This window comes from Euwallacea fornicatus, chromosome 5, assembly GCF_040115645.1.
Source record: "Euwallacea fornicatus isolate EFF26 chromosome 5, ASM4011564v1, whole genome shotgun sequence".
Classification (NCBI taxonomy): Eukaryota; Metazoa; Arthropoda; class Insecta; order Coleoptera; family Curculionidae; genus Euwallacea; species Euwallacea fornicatus.
This window is the reverse complement of record NC_089545.1, coordinates 566,053-581,678: the sequence shown is the minus strand read 5'-3', so window position 1 is coordinate 581,678 and position 15,626 is coordinate 566,053. Positions and strand designations below refer to the sequence as shown.

At 40.9% G+C, this 15,626-nt stretch overlaps 1 protein-coding gene across 6 annotated transcripts in view; it reads right to left on the bottom strand.

Moving 5' to 3' along the window:
• ab (abrupt) overlaps positions 1–15,626 on the bottom strand; it is a 29,381-nt gene continuing 13,755 nt past the window's right edge. For 5 of the 6 annotated variants that reach the window (XM_066282593.1, XM_066282595.1, XM_066282592.1 and 2 more), the window contains exons 4-9: positions 15,147–15,327; positions 11,460–11,669; positions 11,133–11,364; positions 10,753–10,809; positions 5,247–5,523; positions 1–5,192 (exon numbers count right to left, since the gene is read on the bottom strand). In XM_066282593.1, coding sequence (XP_066138690.1) covers positions 4,472–5,192; positions 5,247–5,523; positions 10,753–10,809; positions 11,133–11,364; positions 11,460–11,669; positions 15,147–15,327 — 1,678 coding nt within the window. In that variant the 3' untranslated portion in view covers positions 1–4,471. The remainder of the gene's footprint in view (positions 5,193–5,246; positions 5,524–10,752; positions 10,810–11,132; positions 11,365–11,459; positions 11,670–15,146; positions 15,328–15,626) is intronic. The other variant, XM_066282598.1, reaches the window with a different exon arrangement.

Here is a 15,626-nt window from a genome sequence, read left to right as displayed (position 1 = left end):
TTTATATTTAAGTCTTTTTATATTTATCAAATATAAATGATACACAAAAGTATTAATAACGTAATAATATGGCAAAAATGCGAAAAATTAACATCTAAAAACTTATTTAATAACAAGAGTTTTATTGCACCTACCTCTAACGAAAAACAGAAAATTTGGGGCAACAAACACCGTATACTTTTCTGATGTTTCGCTCTTCAACTCTCATTGCAAATCGAATTTAAATGTACAAATAAAACGTATAAGAACGAAGAAATGCAAATTACAAACTTCTGTAGGTACTTATTACGAATCTTGTCTATGCTAAAATTGCGGTCGTACCTACAATAACTCCTCTACATAATGAGTTCGCTACCGATAGCTTCAATTCCTTAATTTCTATTACGTGAAACTTAATAAAAAAATACCATTTTTGAGGCAACTTGAAGCTTCAAAAGACTGGAATACAACGCAAAATTGTTACAGACTTTTACAACTCTAATTCTGGAAAAAAGGTCTAACGGCTGCCACATCCACTATTCACGGAACCTACTTCAGGCATTTAAAGGTAGTTAAGATTACTGATTACTTCATATAGATAGTTATAACATTTTACCGTGCTAGGGACAATTTTTAGGAACTCTTCTCAGCTCTCCGCCTTCGGTGACGAAGACGTGGCTGCAGCTTTTTATTCAGAAGGCACCCGATTCCCCAACAATACTCCACAACTGGAAAGTCACTTATTTATACAAGAGGGGAAAAACGTAAATATGTACACGTTGAGTATTATTTAAGTACCTAGGCGATGTTTATTGTTGGAGAACCGTATTGTTAGGAACGAAATCTTCCATTTATTTGCATTTCTTATTACTGCGCTTATATTGAGTCTCTTACTACTACTAATATATCCACTATGGAAGTTTCTTTTTCACTATTATAGGTCATGGAGTATAAAAATATGGCACTAAAATCAAATCAAAATATTCCTGAGTACGGGATCACTGTTCTGTATTATTGGGGTATTTGTAGTGTCGATACTGGAGTAATAACGCGGGGCGGAAACGCACGATTAAAACGCGAGGGCAAAGTAAAATTGGGTGGTTTTGTGGAATGCGTAAATCTGGCAGGAGGCATCCCTACCCGCTGGCCCTTCGGAAACGCAGCCGGGGTCGAGGGGCCAAAACGAAACTGGGCCCGACAAGGTCGTAACACAACAGAGAACTGAATCAGTTCCAAGAGGTGGCACACGAAGTGCTTGCAATGATTTATCGTCTGTCCTTCAGTCCTCCGTTCGGTGACCGGATTCGAATCGGAGCGGTCGCACCACTTTCGGCAGAAACGGGGCGCGAGGCGGAAGTAAAATTTTCTGGAATTTTCCTGCTTTCCAGATTTTCGAATATCCATAAGACCAAGTTTTCGCGTTGGGAGTGTGGCGGAAGAGATGGCTACTCGAATCGAATGGCGGGATCAAAGACAAAAATTGCAAATCGAAACAAATTGGGGGTTATCACATTACGTTACCTAGGTATTTACTTATTTGTTGAGGTAGGCAGGAATAAATAGTATTTTAGGTCACTATTCTGTATGAAATGCTAACCAAACCCTGAGAAATTAGCAATAAACTAATAAGTATGTATATGAATAAAAAATAATACGTTACAAATTAATACAAAGTGTGTTTAAAAATTAATAAATAATGAGGATATCGACGCCTACAGGCGAACATTTAATCAGTGTAACAATTCACAATATAGACAAATATCTATGTACAATGTTACTTTAAACAATAAACTCATTACCAATAAAAAAAACCACAAAACTGACCCGTGTTAGGTTACAAAACAAACGTTTCGCAATGAAAACTCACCGATTAAGAATACATAAGTATTAATTAATATTCTTTTAAGTGCTGATTCCTAATGGTATATAGGGCATTAACAATAATAATAGGTAAATCTACGCCTAGTCATCATCCTTATACAATAATTAACAAACAACCTAATTCATATTTATAATAGTTTTAACGCTAACGTTTAAGTGTATATGTATAGATTTAACTTAGCGTAGTTTATAAAAGGTTTTATAAAAACCGGGCGATGCCAAAACTGAATAAGCAGTAAATCAACGTTTATTGCAGTAAGTACAAGATTATCTAGAGCCAAAAAGAGCAAAAAGTGCAAATTTGGTTATTTCTCTATAGACCTATCGGAAAACATGTCCTAGCAGCTATACAGCAGCGGCTCTATATTTTGTTCGTGAGTGATAAGGAGACTTTGTACTTTGGTTATACAAGTGATATTATCCGAGTACCTGAGTGACAATCAACAAAGTCCTATTACTAATATAAATACCACTCTTCAGTATAGTATACTAAATATATTTGATTGTAACATCTACGAATTGCTTTTAACGGAAGCATTATTTAGACATGGAAGCTATAACGTACGGGTATGTATTCGAAAAATTGCGGGCTCTTATAACTTTTTAAAGTTACATATAAAAATATTTATTATGGCGAAGGCAAAACGGTTTTGTACCATTTTTACCTGTCATTAAGATGGCTTTGTTTTGTATACTTTTGCTGTGGCGACATCAACGATTTCTATCGCACGGCTACGTCGAACTGTTATGTGAACATTCGCGTTTAAATCAGTACAGATTGTTCCATACCTTATTGCCATTAAAGTAAAAGGGTTTTTTAGGTATTTCTGTTTCACGGACGATGGATGCGACTTGAAATTCTTCCAGGCCCGGAAGGCGACAGCTCGGCAAATTCGAGCGCTCGCACCTGCTTCGCGCATCGAAACGTTTTTTTTTTTTTTTTTTTTTTTTTTAATAACTAAATATCCAGAAAACATGTAACACTTACACGGGACGAAACATACCGCCGTGGAGGCGTTTCGCGGGCCGCCACTGCCCGGGGCGAAGCCCTGAAGAAATGCCGGCGAGCACGCGGGGCAACGCGCATCATTTCCGATGCACATGAGAAAATTTCGAAATGGAAAATTGCAACAAAACTATTGAAATGGATTGAACTCGGTCACGGCATCGTAAATTGCAAACCAGAGTATGTATGATACCACATAGCACAAACAACCAGAATGTATAGGATGACGGGACTTCCTTGATTTGCGTCAATATTTTTGCAAATTTCACTAAAACCGCGAAAGATTCGGAAACATCGCAATAGATGTCACATATCGCACGGAGCGTTTCGAACAGATATGCGAAGCGTATAATAGCGCACGGCCCAAAAAACATAACGTTCTGGACACGGCCAGGGACGATTTGGACACTTCGCGATAAAGGGTCGTGCAGAAAATGGGTGTACGTAATTTCGACAATTTACCTCGAGGCACAGGAGCGAAGCTGCAACACGTGAGGAAACTGTGCAACTTTGCCAACTAGTGTGTCGAAAATTTGTGCGTTCCCGACCGCCATTAAAGTATTTCACAGAATACCATCGCCCCCTGAAATACCTCCACGACGATGTGTTGCACTCCGCATAGCAGGATTTTTTCCTTGAGGTCTTGACGCCCGTTGTCTCGTAACCGAGGTCTTGCAAACCAGAGAATAGAATTTGGCGGGGAGGTCGCAGGGCGTGCGGAAAGCCCCGGCAGTAAACCACGAGGAGAGAAGAGCGGCAAAAAATTCCTACCTCGCCTCGTTAATATCTAAACAATTTTTTTGGCGACCACGAAGTTTTGATCACGGGAGCAACCAATAGAGCTCTCCCTGGACAAATTAAATGGTGCTAATTGAATTTCGTCATTGAGCCGCAGTAAAAACTGATTTTGGAAGGACATTTCCCTCCTGCGTTCGACGGCCCACTTGCTCGGCAGACGTCAACGATTGACCGTTAGCTATCGATACACGCTCAGCAAGTATCAATCAAATGTGTCTTGGCATTAATGATCGCCGAGATAAAATGCTATAAAATGCCAAAGGAATGTGAAACCAACAGTGCCACGACATTGTATGAGCAGTCCGAACGGCGTAAACGATCTTTAATCACGAAAACTGTAGTATGCGCTAAGTGAAATTTACCGAGGAGGTCGCTCTTCCCAAGACCCATCGCAACTTCAAGTCATCTATATCGTACTTAGAGAGGCAGATACTACGATGTTCCTCGTCGAAACACCCTCGCTAATCTACTAGAGGCATCTAAAAACATCAAAGTTTAGTTATACTATTATTTATAATAATGCACTGTAGAGGTATAAACAAGTTTCATCTAAATTACCGTATACACTTTTAACCCTTATTATCTTGCACGTGCTCACTATACTAAAGTTTGAGGTAGACGGATGGAATTATATTTTCTCGGTCTCTAAAAGTGTAAATCTTAACTCTGATTACGCATTTTAAATTAAAACAGGAAACAACAAATATTATACTAACGAGATTGAACTGAGGTAGTTGGGATGGAATTATACACACTATGGCAAGAACTGTGGCGACTGCTCACCGAATATAACTATTTGCTCCAGCTCTAATCGCCGGATTTAACGACTTCAGGCTCCAATTCTTCATCGCTGTAATCGTCTTCCTCGCCTCCGGAAGACTCAGCTTCATCGTGTTGATCTCCCCGATCGGTTATCATCATCTCGTTGTCTCCGCGTCTAATATCATCACCCCGCTTTATCATCAGGTCATTAGCGGTCTGCATCTGCTGATGCATCTTTTCGAGGAAGTGTTGCTGCGCCACCTTGTCCATACCCATCGCATTCAACTGTGCGAGCTTCGCGGCTTGCATGGCAGCTGCAGCTTGCTCGGGATTCATCATCCCCATCATACTGCTGTTTTCAGTGATAAACTGCAGGTATGTGTCCAGGATTGCAGATCCAGTGCTGTTAGTACTAGAGACGGGAGGTGCCAAAGGGGCGGGATAAGGTTCTTTGGAGAGGTGTTGAAGGGAATCTATGCTCTTTGCGGCCACGGCCGGGCCGGACGCATTAAATCTGCTCGGTTTAAAATTGTTATGGTGACTTAAGGGCGGCGACATGGCGAAATCAAACGCCCCGTACCTGGATTGGGACATCGTGAGGTCTTCCGGGTCGTTGTCCCCGCATATGGAGCTGCCTGCTTCGGATGCTTCTCCGGAATAGGCACTTTTGGCATCCAGCTTCACATCTGAACGCCTTGGCCCCGTCGGTGAGGCGCGAGCTCTTAGTTCTGCGGGGCTGATCTTCACGCCAGCTTTTGCCAGTAACCTATAAAACTACTCGTGAAACGCTAAATACTAAACTTGACCACGACATTCATACCGGCTGGCCAGATCCGGATCGAACGGAGATGGCATGGGCAAAACCGGGAGATCTTTCGTGCTGATTCCTCTATGTTGTCTCGACATGTGCGAGTGCAGAGAGTTTCTGGATTTGGCGACGGTCCCGCATAAGACACAGCGATAGCCGGGACATATCGTATGCTTGTCTTCCAGGTGGGTTCGAAGGGTGTGCGCAGATCGGTAGATTTTGCCGCATTTGGGACAAGGACGGGGATCTGTGGCTCGAACTCGCATCATGTCTAGGGATCTTCTCGACACTGAAAATTAATAAAATTACAAAATAAATTATAGGAACGGTTCGAGTGGGAAAATTCTGGAAAATCTTTTTTAGAGTTTTAAGGAAGCAAACTTAGACATCGAAAAAAGGTCGGTGGGGGTTTCTTTGAATGCTGGCGAAGAATTTTTTCCCGTTTCACCTGCGGACATCCATACTATCGAGTCGAAAATTTCTTACAAGCACTGAGGTCGATATTTTCCCGACGAGGGTCTCGTCTTAACACCTTCTCCTGTTTTCGGGACATCAATAATTCGTCAATGTGATATTTTACGGATTTTATTATAGTTCAATCACGTGACTTATGAGCTAACAAGGCTCAAAAATATCATTGATTACGTCGTAACATGTTTTAACAACAGAAAATAATTACACGTCAATGCTATACAGATGGTGTGAATAAAAGTAACACACTTATTCCAGGACAGTACGTATATCTTACATTTAGCACTATTTATCACATAGGTCCTCAATAGCCCCAATTGCCCAATTTCAGTTGGGCAATGAGAATTCTACGTAGGTCCTTCGCACGTGTCGTTGATTACACAGCCGAACCAAGGTATACTTGGTTGCCTACCAGACGGAGCGCAAAATCGAGTATTAAATGGAGAGGAACTTCACCTGCTATTTATACGTTATACGATATGTGTATGTACCGAGCGCTTAATCTCGTTCACGTCCCGTAAACGTTTGGGCGTTGCAAATCTAGTTTATGATACCTTTTAAATCGGAAAATAAAGCGGCAACGCCCACGAAAGGACAGGATCTACAATGTCCATTTTATCTGTTTCATAATTGTCCACTCTTTGAAATGTTTCTGTCTCATGTGGTTCCTCACTGAATTCGGATGCGCGAACTGTCGCCTGCAATTGGGTACCGGACAAAAGAGGCTTTCTCTGGGATAGTGTTCATCCAGATGCATCCTGGCCGTAATCAGGTCTTTGAGTACTCTCTCGCAAAGTGGACATTCGTACTTCATATTATATCGAAGGTCCGTCGAAGCCTCATCGTGCAAGTACTGCTGATCTTGAAGTACTGCTCGGTCGTGGCGGCTGCTGATGGCATCTGAAATGCCAAAGGTTTCGCTGCACTTTTAGTTAGTTTTAGTTGAACATTTAAGTAATATATTACTACAATAGCGTAAAAGTTCCTCGTGCCGTCTCAGTTTTGCTTCGTAAGCGAGTTCGGGTTTCCTTGCCATATTAGAACAATCCCAGCCGAACCCCTTTATACGTTCAATCGGAAATAGAAAAAGGGGGAGAGATAATGGCAGTGCCGGAATATCGATATAGAAGCAAGACGAAAACAGACAATGCGAGCTGTTTATTAGAGCTAAAACTCTGTGCGCAATTTGAAGATAGAACAAAAGAATAAAGCTTCGGGTGGTGAGAAAAAGTGGGAAATTGATCGAGGCAGAGGCGGATTAACTGCAATTCGATTGCGCCCCTAATTAAGCGAACAACAAATTATCTATGTTGAAGCCCTTCATCAAAAATCCCAAAATAGAAAACCTTTGACGTCGATTGCGAAGGTTCTTTCAATTATTTCTGCAGATTTTCCACAATTCGGCTCATCAAAGAATTATTCGGCGGTCTATGCAACTTGTAATCCTGAATGATTCTATTTTCTGTTTGTGAATAGGCCGGCTTGTGAGTTCTTTGGAAAATCAGATTTCCTTTCAGACGTGTCTTGCCAACCGAGTTAAGCTCGTCCAAAATGCACATATCTTCGTCTTCAACTCGCAATTCCGATATTCTCCGTTAAAATTGAAAAAGTCTGATTGATCTTTAATTGCGCATAGGGCAATACCACATGAGCATCAAACGTTTTCTCATTCCCACCCTGCATACCTACAGATTTTCTCGGATTCAAAAATGTGACCTCTCGAAGTCTTCCGAAGAAAAACAGTGCATTCGTGAAATTTCCACGACTCTCCAGTCGTCTTTCAAATTATGAGGGATCCTAGATCTTCCAAGGAATGAACCCAGATTGCTATCACTTTATAAAATTATCCTCAATATTTCCATAAAGAAATCCAGACGCGCTTTCCAGTCAGTTATTCGCTCCCTAAACGTCCTTTTGCCACCATTTCCAGCTTCGTTTTTTCGCTTATTTAGCCATGTTTATTGGCGATAAATTCTGATTGTATCATTTCCTAAAATGTTATGGCTTCTCGGGCTGATCGAGAATTGTCTTGGGATTGTTTATTTTAATGGAGAGAACGAAGAAGCTGTAATAAAACAATTGGATACCTCTCTGAGCTTCTGTAACGAAGACCAAGCTCAATCAGGCTTATTGACTCCAAGGTGAGCCCTATTAAAAGAAACTAATGGCCCAAGGGGGGAAAGAGAATTTTTACGTGGCATGAGTACTTTGCATTAAATTTTGGCGGACATGCAACCGTTCAAGACATTAACGAAATAAAAAAGATGCTTCCGTTCTTTTCTAATATGCTGCCTGGATCGGGACGGAGAAGGACGAGAGAGGCAATCCATAGGGGAGAACCGTAAAGGCTTCGAGGTAATTTCTTAAAATATACCGAAGCAATGGGACTTTTATCGAACATAAAGTAATAAATGTGCGTTTATAGCGTCCAAGCACGAACTGGAATAACAACGCCCTCTATTACCGACTGATACGGATTGAGCAACTCAATTCGTCGAAAAATTTGATGGCATATGCCCATTAAACGAGTCACGAAATCATATAGTTTATTACGTGTACATGGATACTGTATGAATAGTATACGCGTAATAGTATATAGTTTGTGAAAAGAGTAGTAGCAAACGTTTGAAAAAATTCAAAAACTCCGTACATAACCAAACAGCAAAACGGCAAAATCACGACTGCTCTTTAGTGCCCAGCAAAGACTAGCGATATTGACAACATCATCTCTGAACCACCTTCGGGTTCCGTGACGTTTCTAGATGATTTTGAGAAAATTCTCGCAGCATTTTACCAAACTGAGACTGCTTTGGACTAGCTGATAAAACGTGCCGTAAAAACCACGGTCTAATTAATAGTCAATGAAATGTTGAATTTTTCCTTCACACCTCGGATGCCATCAAAGCTGCATGGGTGTGATTTTACGCACGGGGAGGTGGCGCCCGTATTACAAATTCATGGCTGGCATTAGAAAATCTATATTGCCAAAAATACCAGAAATCAGGGCGGTATTCGCTGAGATTGATAAGCGGGAGCAATCTACATCTATATAAGCGATCCAACTTATATCGTCTTTTTTCCGTGTTTTCGCGCATTTTATTTATTTATTTTTTCTATTTCTTGCGGGGTCTCGATGCGCTACTTCGCTCGATTTCGAACAGAAAAATTGCAAACATGTTAAAATAACTAAAATCAAATTCGATTAAAACGCCAGAGATCAGAGGCGTCCCTACAACGAATGGTTAAGAGTGTTGCAACCTATATCAGTCTCGCTTCAGGTAATTAACGTCTTCAGCAACTTTTTATTGCTTCGCACGCCTCTGAGGAGCCGGATCTCAATCTCATGCCGGTTTTTGGAAAACAGAGTCGCCATGGCTCCACCGAAGGGTTCAATAAAATTTAGGACGCTTCCAGATTTTAAACCACGCATGCCGGATCGAATTAACCCTTAGGGACCCTGTACGAAGGAACAATTCTTTATTCATTAACCGTATCTCTAAATGGTTGAAACAATTGACCGAAGTACTGCACTTTAATGCCTTAACGAGTTTAGAATAATTACTGTAATTGTTCCAATTTAAATCAATTACTTATATGACCGTTAACTTAACAGTAAATTGTGAATTACGATTTGGTCCAGATCGTGATTTGGGACAAATGGGATTTTCTTTCAGGTGTCTCCCAGCCAAAAAATTAACGCTGGCCCCATCACGGACAAAGCAGTCATCAAAACGGACACGTGGTATAAATCAATAGACCAATCCTGGATTCGGACGGATCTGTTTGGGTAAAACGAACGCAAGTGCTGACTGTAAGGACGCACAGATACGGACTTCATTTCGAATCGCCCTAAGCGTCAGAGTAATGAGAGTACTTCATTACGGCGTATTACGGTCCTGCGCAAGAAACAAACCCTATATGCCCAAACAGGTAAATGGAGCAATTTTTTAGGGGTTTTAAATTAGGCAGACCCTTTTCAATACAGATTAAAGCCTAACTGTACGCGATTAACAAGTTCGACCCTGATAATCATCCACATCGAAACTACTATCCCATCAAAGCGTCCCTTATCCTTCCTGGAGGGCATTCCTAACAGTTCGATCAATTGCAGAAGCGAACATTTAGGATTATTTACGCACTGCGAGGTCTTCTAACGATTTTGAACGGCTCGTGCACTTGGGCTTTACAAACTCACCCCCCCTAACGATAGATTAAATTCGTATCAGGACGGGGATGGATTTTTTGGCAATACCCTCAAGCACTTCGATTCGATTTGGGTAAAGCATACATGTGGAAAGTATACCTGGAGGGCAGTAGGGGTTATAGGTGTCGGTTGCATGGTAAAAAAAAAAATTAAATTTTTCCGTGGAGATTAAACGTTTATAGACAATTATTAGAACGCGTCGACGGCTTTAGGCACTTGACTTTTCCCATAAACTGAAAAATATATAAACTTTTACACTTTATTTGTCAGCGTCACTTTCAGAAATGGCCCAACACTAACATGACGTTATTGCAGAGTTCCATCCAGGCAAAAATGAAACTAAAAATTTCAAACATATAAAAGTTTTCTCACTTATTACAGTTGGGCCTTTGTCTGTTGGCAGATGTCACTTTTTCCCGGACCGAACGCTTTTCATAGTTTGTAGGGCTTTATGCCCTGCCTTTTGGGCCCTTCGCTTTGTGCGGGCACATTTTTAAACTCTCGGTACGTGTGGAGAATAAAAACGCATTACGGTTAATTTTTCTCTTTGTGCGGACAGTGAGAGGGAATTTTGGTACCTACCTACTTGCATTGAATTGTTTTTCAATGGGTACCTAGGTGCGGGTCTTATGGTAGCCGTCCAGTGCGTTATTCGATCGCAGCAAAATTTAGCGGGGAAGTCCTCACGAATTGTAAAACACTACACAGCGCTTTGCCGCAATGGCGCTGCTGTCTCTAAAGCACATTTTGCGAAAAAAAAACAAAAAAAAAACGCAAGATGCGGCTTCTTTGACAAATTTGCCTTCGGAGTTGAAGTATGGAAAAGTGCAGAAAATTACTCACCGAAATCGTTCGAATTTCCATGCATTCCAGAGGGACCAGGCATGAGTCCAGTAAGACCTGTAACCAACAAGACTGTGCTGTTAAATTTACATGCTACTGCGGACATCAAACAACTAACCAAAAAACACACTTAAACCTTATCATAACCCGTTTAGGTCGGTACTGGTTAGCTTCTCGACAATAGTCCGGTAACTCGGTAATTTCAAGATAAGACGAAAACAACCATTTTCTATACACAAAATAGCTGATTGTCGCAAAATTAAAAAGAAAATTAATTTTATTGAACTATAAAACTCGAGCTAAACCAACACCTGCCAAGCTCAGGCAGCATTTCGATTTTTTACATCATTCTGCCGGCTACTCGTGAATGCGAAACCGACCTTGGAGTCCCAGCAAAGCCCCTGGAAAAGACGCTGTTCTAGACGGATCCATGAGCCCACCATTGGTGTGAAAGGGATTATGCTCGTCGAGCATGTTGGGATAATCCGAAGGTTCAGTCTTTGGAGTAATCGGCTCTCCATCGCCGTGTTCACTGAGGGCAGTATCGCAGCTATTGCTATCTTCGCAAGTCGATTGAGGATGGTTCGGGGACTCGGAAATATTGCTGGACTTCTACGAAGAGGAACAAAGAGCACGATAAAGTTCCAAACTTTCCAATCGGTTCGTTAGAGCATAAATTTATGTATCCGGAAATTAAGATGGCTCACCTCTTTTACAGAGATATTGGGCGGCCCTTCTAAGGCCTGCCCTAGGAGGGATTCAGCCGTTTCCTCGTTATTAGTTCGGGAAGGACTGCGCCCTCTATCTGGAAAACTATCCCTTTCGGAACTTCGCGACCTTTTGGCTGGGGGCGGCGAGTCGCCACCCTCTCGAAGAGCTTCTGGACGGTCTGTGGCCCACGGCAAGGAGGACGAGTTCTGGAACGAATTAAACGGGAATTAGCTAACTTCGGACGATCACGGATCGTTTCGGATCGGCGTTTTTTTTTGCTCGCATTGAACAACGGCCACAATTTCAACGTTTTAATTAAATTCGCATTGCTTTCGATACGTGGAATTAACGATAATATCCAAATTTCTTAAATTCGGCATTTTTCGCGTTTGTTGAAAAAGTAGGCGCGATGAATATAAATTAAGCAATAAATTACTGAATGGTAATTTGCAAGTAAATTTGGTTTGCGGTCGTTCCACCGGTGCCAACTAACAATATTATTAGAGGAAAGATAGAGAATAGATTTGGGCATGGACAGGCGTAAAGCAACGCAGATGTGTTTGTCACGAGGAATAAATTGATTTGATCCATTTTTCTTGCGGCAAGACTAACACGCCTCGTAAGCTCATATTCAATTTCGTGAAATTTTCTTTTTTTTTTTTTCCCTAAGGGAGGAACGAAACGGGGTTCAAACGAACCCTTCCACGTCCTTAACCGCATATTAGTTATAATAGATGGTGCAGGTCCGCATTGCTACCTCGTGCTCTCTGTCCCCTCGGAATGCGCTACAAAACTAAATTCCGTTCGGATTTTCGGGACAGTCTATTCGAACTCGGAACAATCGAGCATTATTTAACTTGTGGCGCCCTCTCTGCTTGCAAGTGTGATTGAAAGCAGAATGGGGGAAGCGCGAGTTAAGAATCGGATGATTCATTTCATATTTCATTCGTCCGGTATCGGTATTTTGCTTTTACCGAGTATTATGGGTATACCGGATACCGATGTATGTATGTACAGCGATGCTGAGACTATGAGTGCTGGTGCTGCGTTGTCAGATGATGTAGATTTTCTATAATTTTTAGATACGATTATCACATTGGTATGAATATAATTAACGCATGTTATCGCGTATTATCCTTGTGTGCAAGGTTTTTCGTAATAGTGCGTCAAAAATTTAGACGGGGAATCTGTGCATTATTTTAAGAAAAAAAACTTAAAACGAACATCGGCCGGATGCTGCTTCCTGTCTCAGATATGTACAGGGCGATTAAAAGGTTTTTCCCTGAAAATCTATTGCGGCGCTAAATGTTTTTTGGAAAATTTGGGAGCATAAAATGAGTTTTTTTCAAGGAAAAATGGTGACTTTAATTTCGCCAGTAGCATCCTCATCGGTGCGACCCTGAACATTTAGACGAAAAATACGGTACGTCACAGTTTTTTAAAATAAGTATAATTTTCTGAATCATTCATATTTCGGCGAGAAAAGGTCTCATGACTATTTTTAATAACGTCGATCTTGCTTTTTTTACTAGTAGTCATGCTACTGTAAAGGAGCCGGTACGCCACTTAAAGGCCAATCCGGGACACAGCGTTCGTATTAGGTAAAGCCGCCGTCGTTTCATTTACGTATTGCATTTTGACAACTTCCCCTCATTTGTCATATTATTTCCAGCTCGAAAACCAGTAGGCAACCATGTTCGCATCGCACGTTTGCTCGAATTTTCCATCACAAAATTGCCCAATTTTTCGCCAAAGAGCAATTTTAAGCTAAATCGTTTAATGTAATAATAATAAACGAGCAATCAATTATAAGAAATGCCCGCAAAAAGACATAAGCCGTGAAATAATCTGAATAAGCGGGTGATACGCCTGGTTTTGCTTATCGAACGCATGTAGGTATGCAAAAGCATTTGAAACCTAGACCAGTTCGAACTAACACGTAATCAGCTCTTATAACTTCAATAAATAAAGCATGTGTAAATGATATTTTAACATCAGTAATTTTAATTTAACTAAATAATTTAAATATATTATTACCTGGCCAAACCTGATCGCTGCAACCTTGGCTTTTTGGCTGTGGTATGTTAATTTTCAATAATAATTGCCGTCCGGATAATTACTGGTTTTGTAATTTCTTCCAAATAAATCACTCAGTGAGGACTTATTATCCGAAATGTGCGAATAAAAAAAAACACGCGAAACGTCCCTAAATCCTCCACGTTATGACGCATTTTGAGCTTTTGAAACCGTCCAAAGCTCGGCCGCAGCGAAGTCACATATTAAGCTAAAATTCGGTTCGAGAGGACTTCAATCTACCGAAAACGAGTATTTATTAATGGAAAAAAACGTGTTTTGTTTTAGTTCTCGAATTTGGTAAATAGAAAAATTGGGAATTGTAAAAGTTGAAATAAGAAACGGTGCTGGCAAAAGCACAGGTGTGGCCTAATCGCCTCCAATTAAAATAAATAAGTATATAGAAACATGTAATAAATGGAATTTCACAATGGCGGCCGAAATGGTGTTAGTTACCATCAGCCATGTTGCACACCTGCCCATAAAAATGGCAGACGATAGATAGTCTGGTCACCATTGCTATTAAGGTGGCCAAGTGATTTATTTATAAAGTCGTTAGATTCCCATAGAACCGAATTTATGTAGCCCGGTTAATAACTAGTAGGTATTTATTAGAATATTTTTTCGCATATTAGTACGGTTTCACTCCTATAAATATATCCCACATTAGCGCTGATATTATTTAGATTAGGCAGTTAACATTTAGTGTTGGATAAATTTTATTCACTGAACTGGCTCATTTCGGCTGAATTTTTCATTTTGCTACTTTCAGTTGAACTCAACATTTTTTTAATTTTTTTTTTATGTCTTTTTAGTCTCAGTATGCAATTTTTTCCAAGCAACGCCGAGTGCAACTGAATATTCTGGATCTACCGGCCACGAAAATCGCCACGCGGCATGTCTATCAAAAACTAAAAAAATCAAATACTCAGAAAAGTAGGTCCGTGAAAACCAATTATATTTCACATTTGATTTTTTCTTTTTTCGCTTTTCAACAAATTCAAATTCTCAGAATCCAATTCCGTGGCATGTTCCGCCTTCAACTGCACCTATGACTAACGTGGAACGTGAATCGATTCAGAAATCCTCATACGCAGTTTGGTAATTCTGAAAACGTGGCATTCGCCCTCCGCCACCCCTCAGCGGACTTTCTAACATCGAAGCGTGAACTGAGAAAGCTCTACTGTAGGCCTCTCGGATACCTCAGAACAAGTTGCGACACCGCCTCGGCCCGTTTGGAAAGTCGGTGGAAAGTCGTCTGATGCAGTTTTTCGTTAATTCCAACGAAAATGTTGAGAGTCCAGCGTTGAGGAACGCCGAAGAAATGGACTCGAGAAAATTTTGCAAAAAGTACGCCGGTTCTGCGGAGCCCTTTCTCATCCCAATCTACAGATTTTAACTCTAAATTCACCTTCGAGATCTCGCATTAATCCTACAAATGTGGCTCAGAGGACGTCCTCTCGATTGTTTTTTTTTTTTTTTTTTTGGAAAGTCTGATCCAGAATTCGAGTACACTCGCGAGGACCGACTTTGACAGGTCTGGCGGCCAAGGCCGTCGCCCAACCTCGCTCCCCCCGCATAAGGTCGGCAGTGCCGCTGGCGGTACTTACTGGTGAGATCTTTTGTTCGGAGGTAGTCGTGGTGGTGGTGGTGGTAGTAGTGGTAGTCAGTCTTTGCCCTGCAGCACCGGCGGGCACGTCCGCCAACCCCCTCACCTGGAGCATTTGTGCAGTCTTTAAAAAATCGGTCAGGTGCTCCTGTCCTATGTGGACTTCTCCGTTATACATAAATCTGAAACGAATTAACAAATTACATCAAGGTTTGTTTTTGCTGTTCGACGGTTGTACGTGCCAACCGAACTCGCTAACAAGTCCGTAAATAACTTTCCATATCGCAATTAAAAAAAAAAAAAAAAAAAAAAAAAAGAAAAAAAAAGAAAAAAAAGAAAAAAAAAGGAAAAATGATTACTATGGCACTTCAATTGTGAAAAAAAGCTTTCTTATAGGATGTAATTTAAAATGCAATTTACACACTTTCTCGCCAAGATGTAAACCGCTGAATATTTATCAGGCTCTATAAAATAAATGATA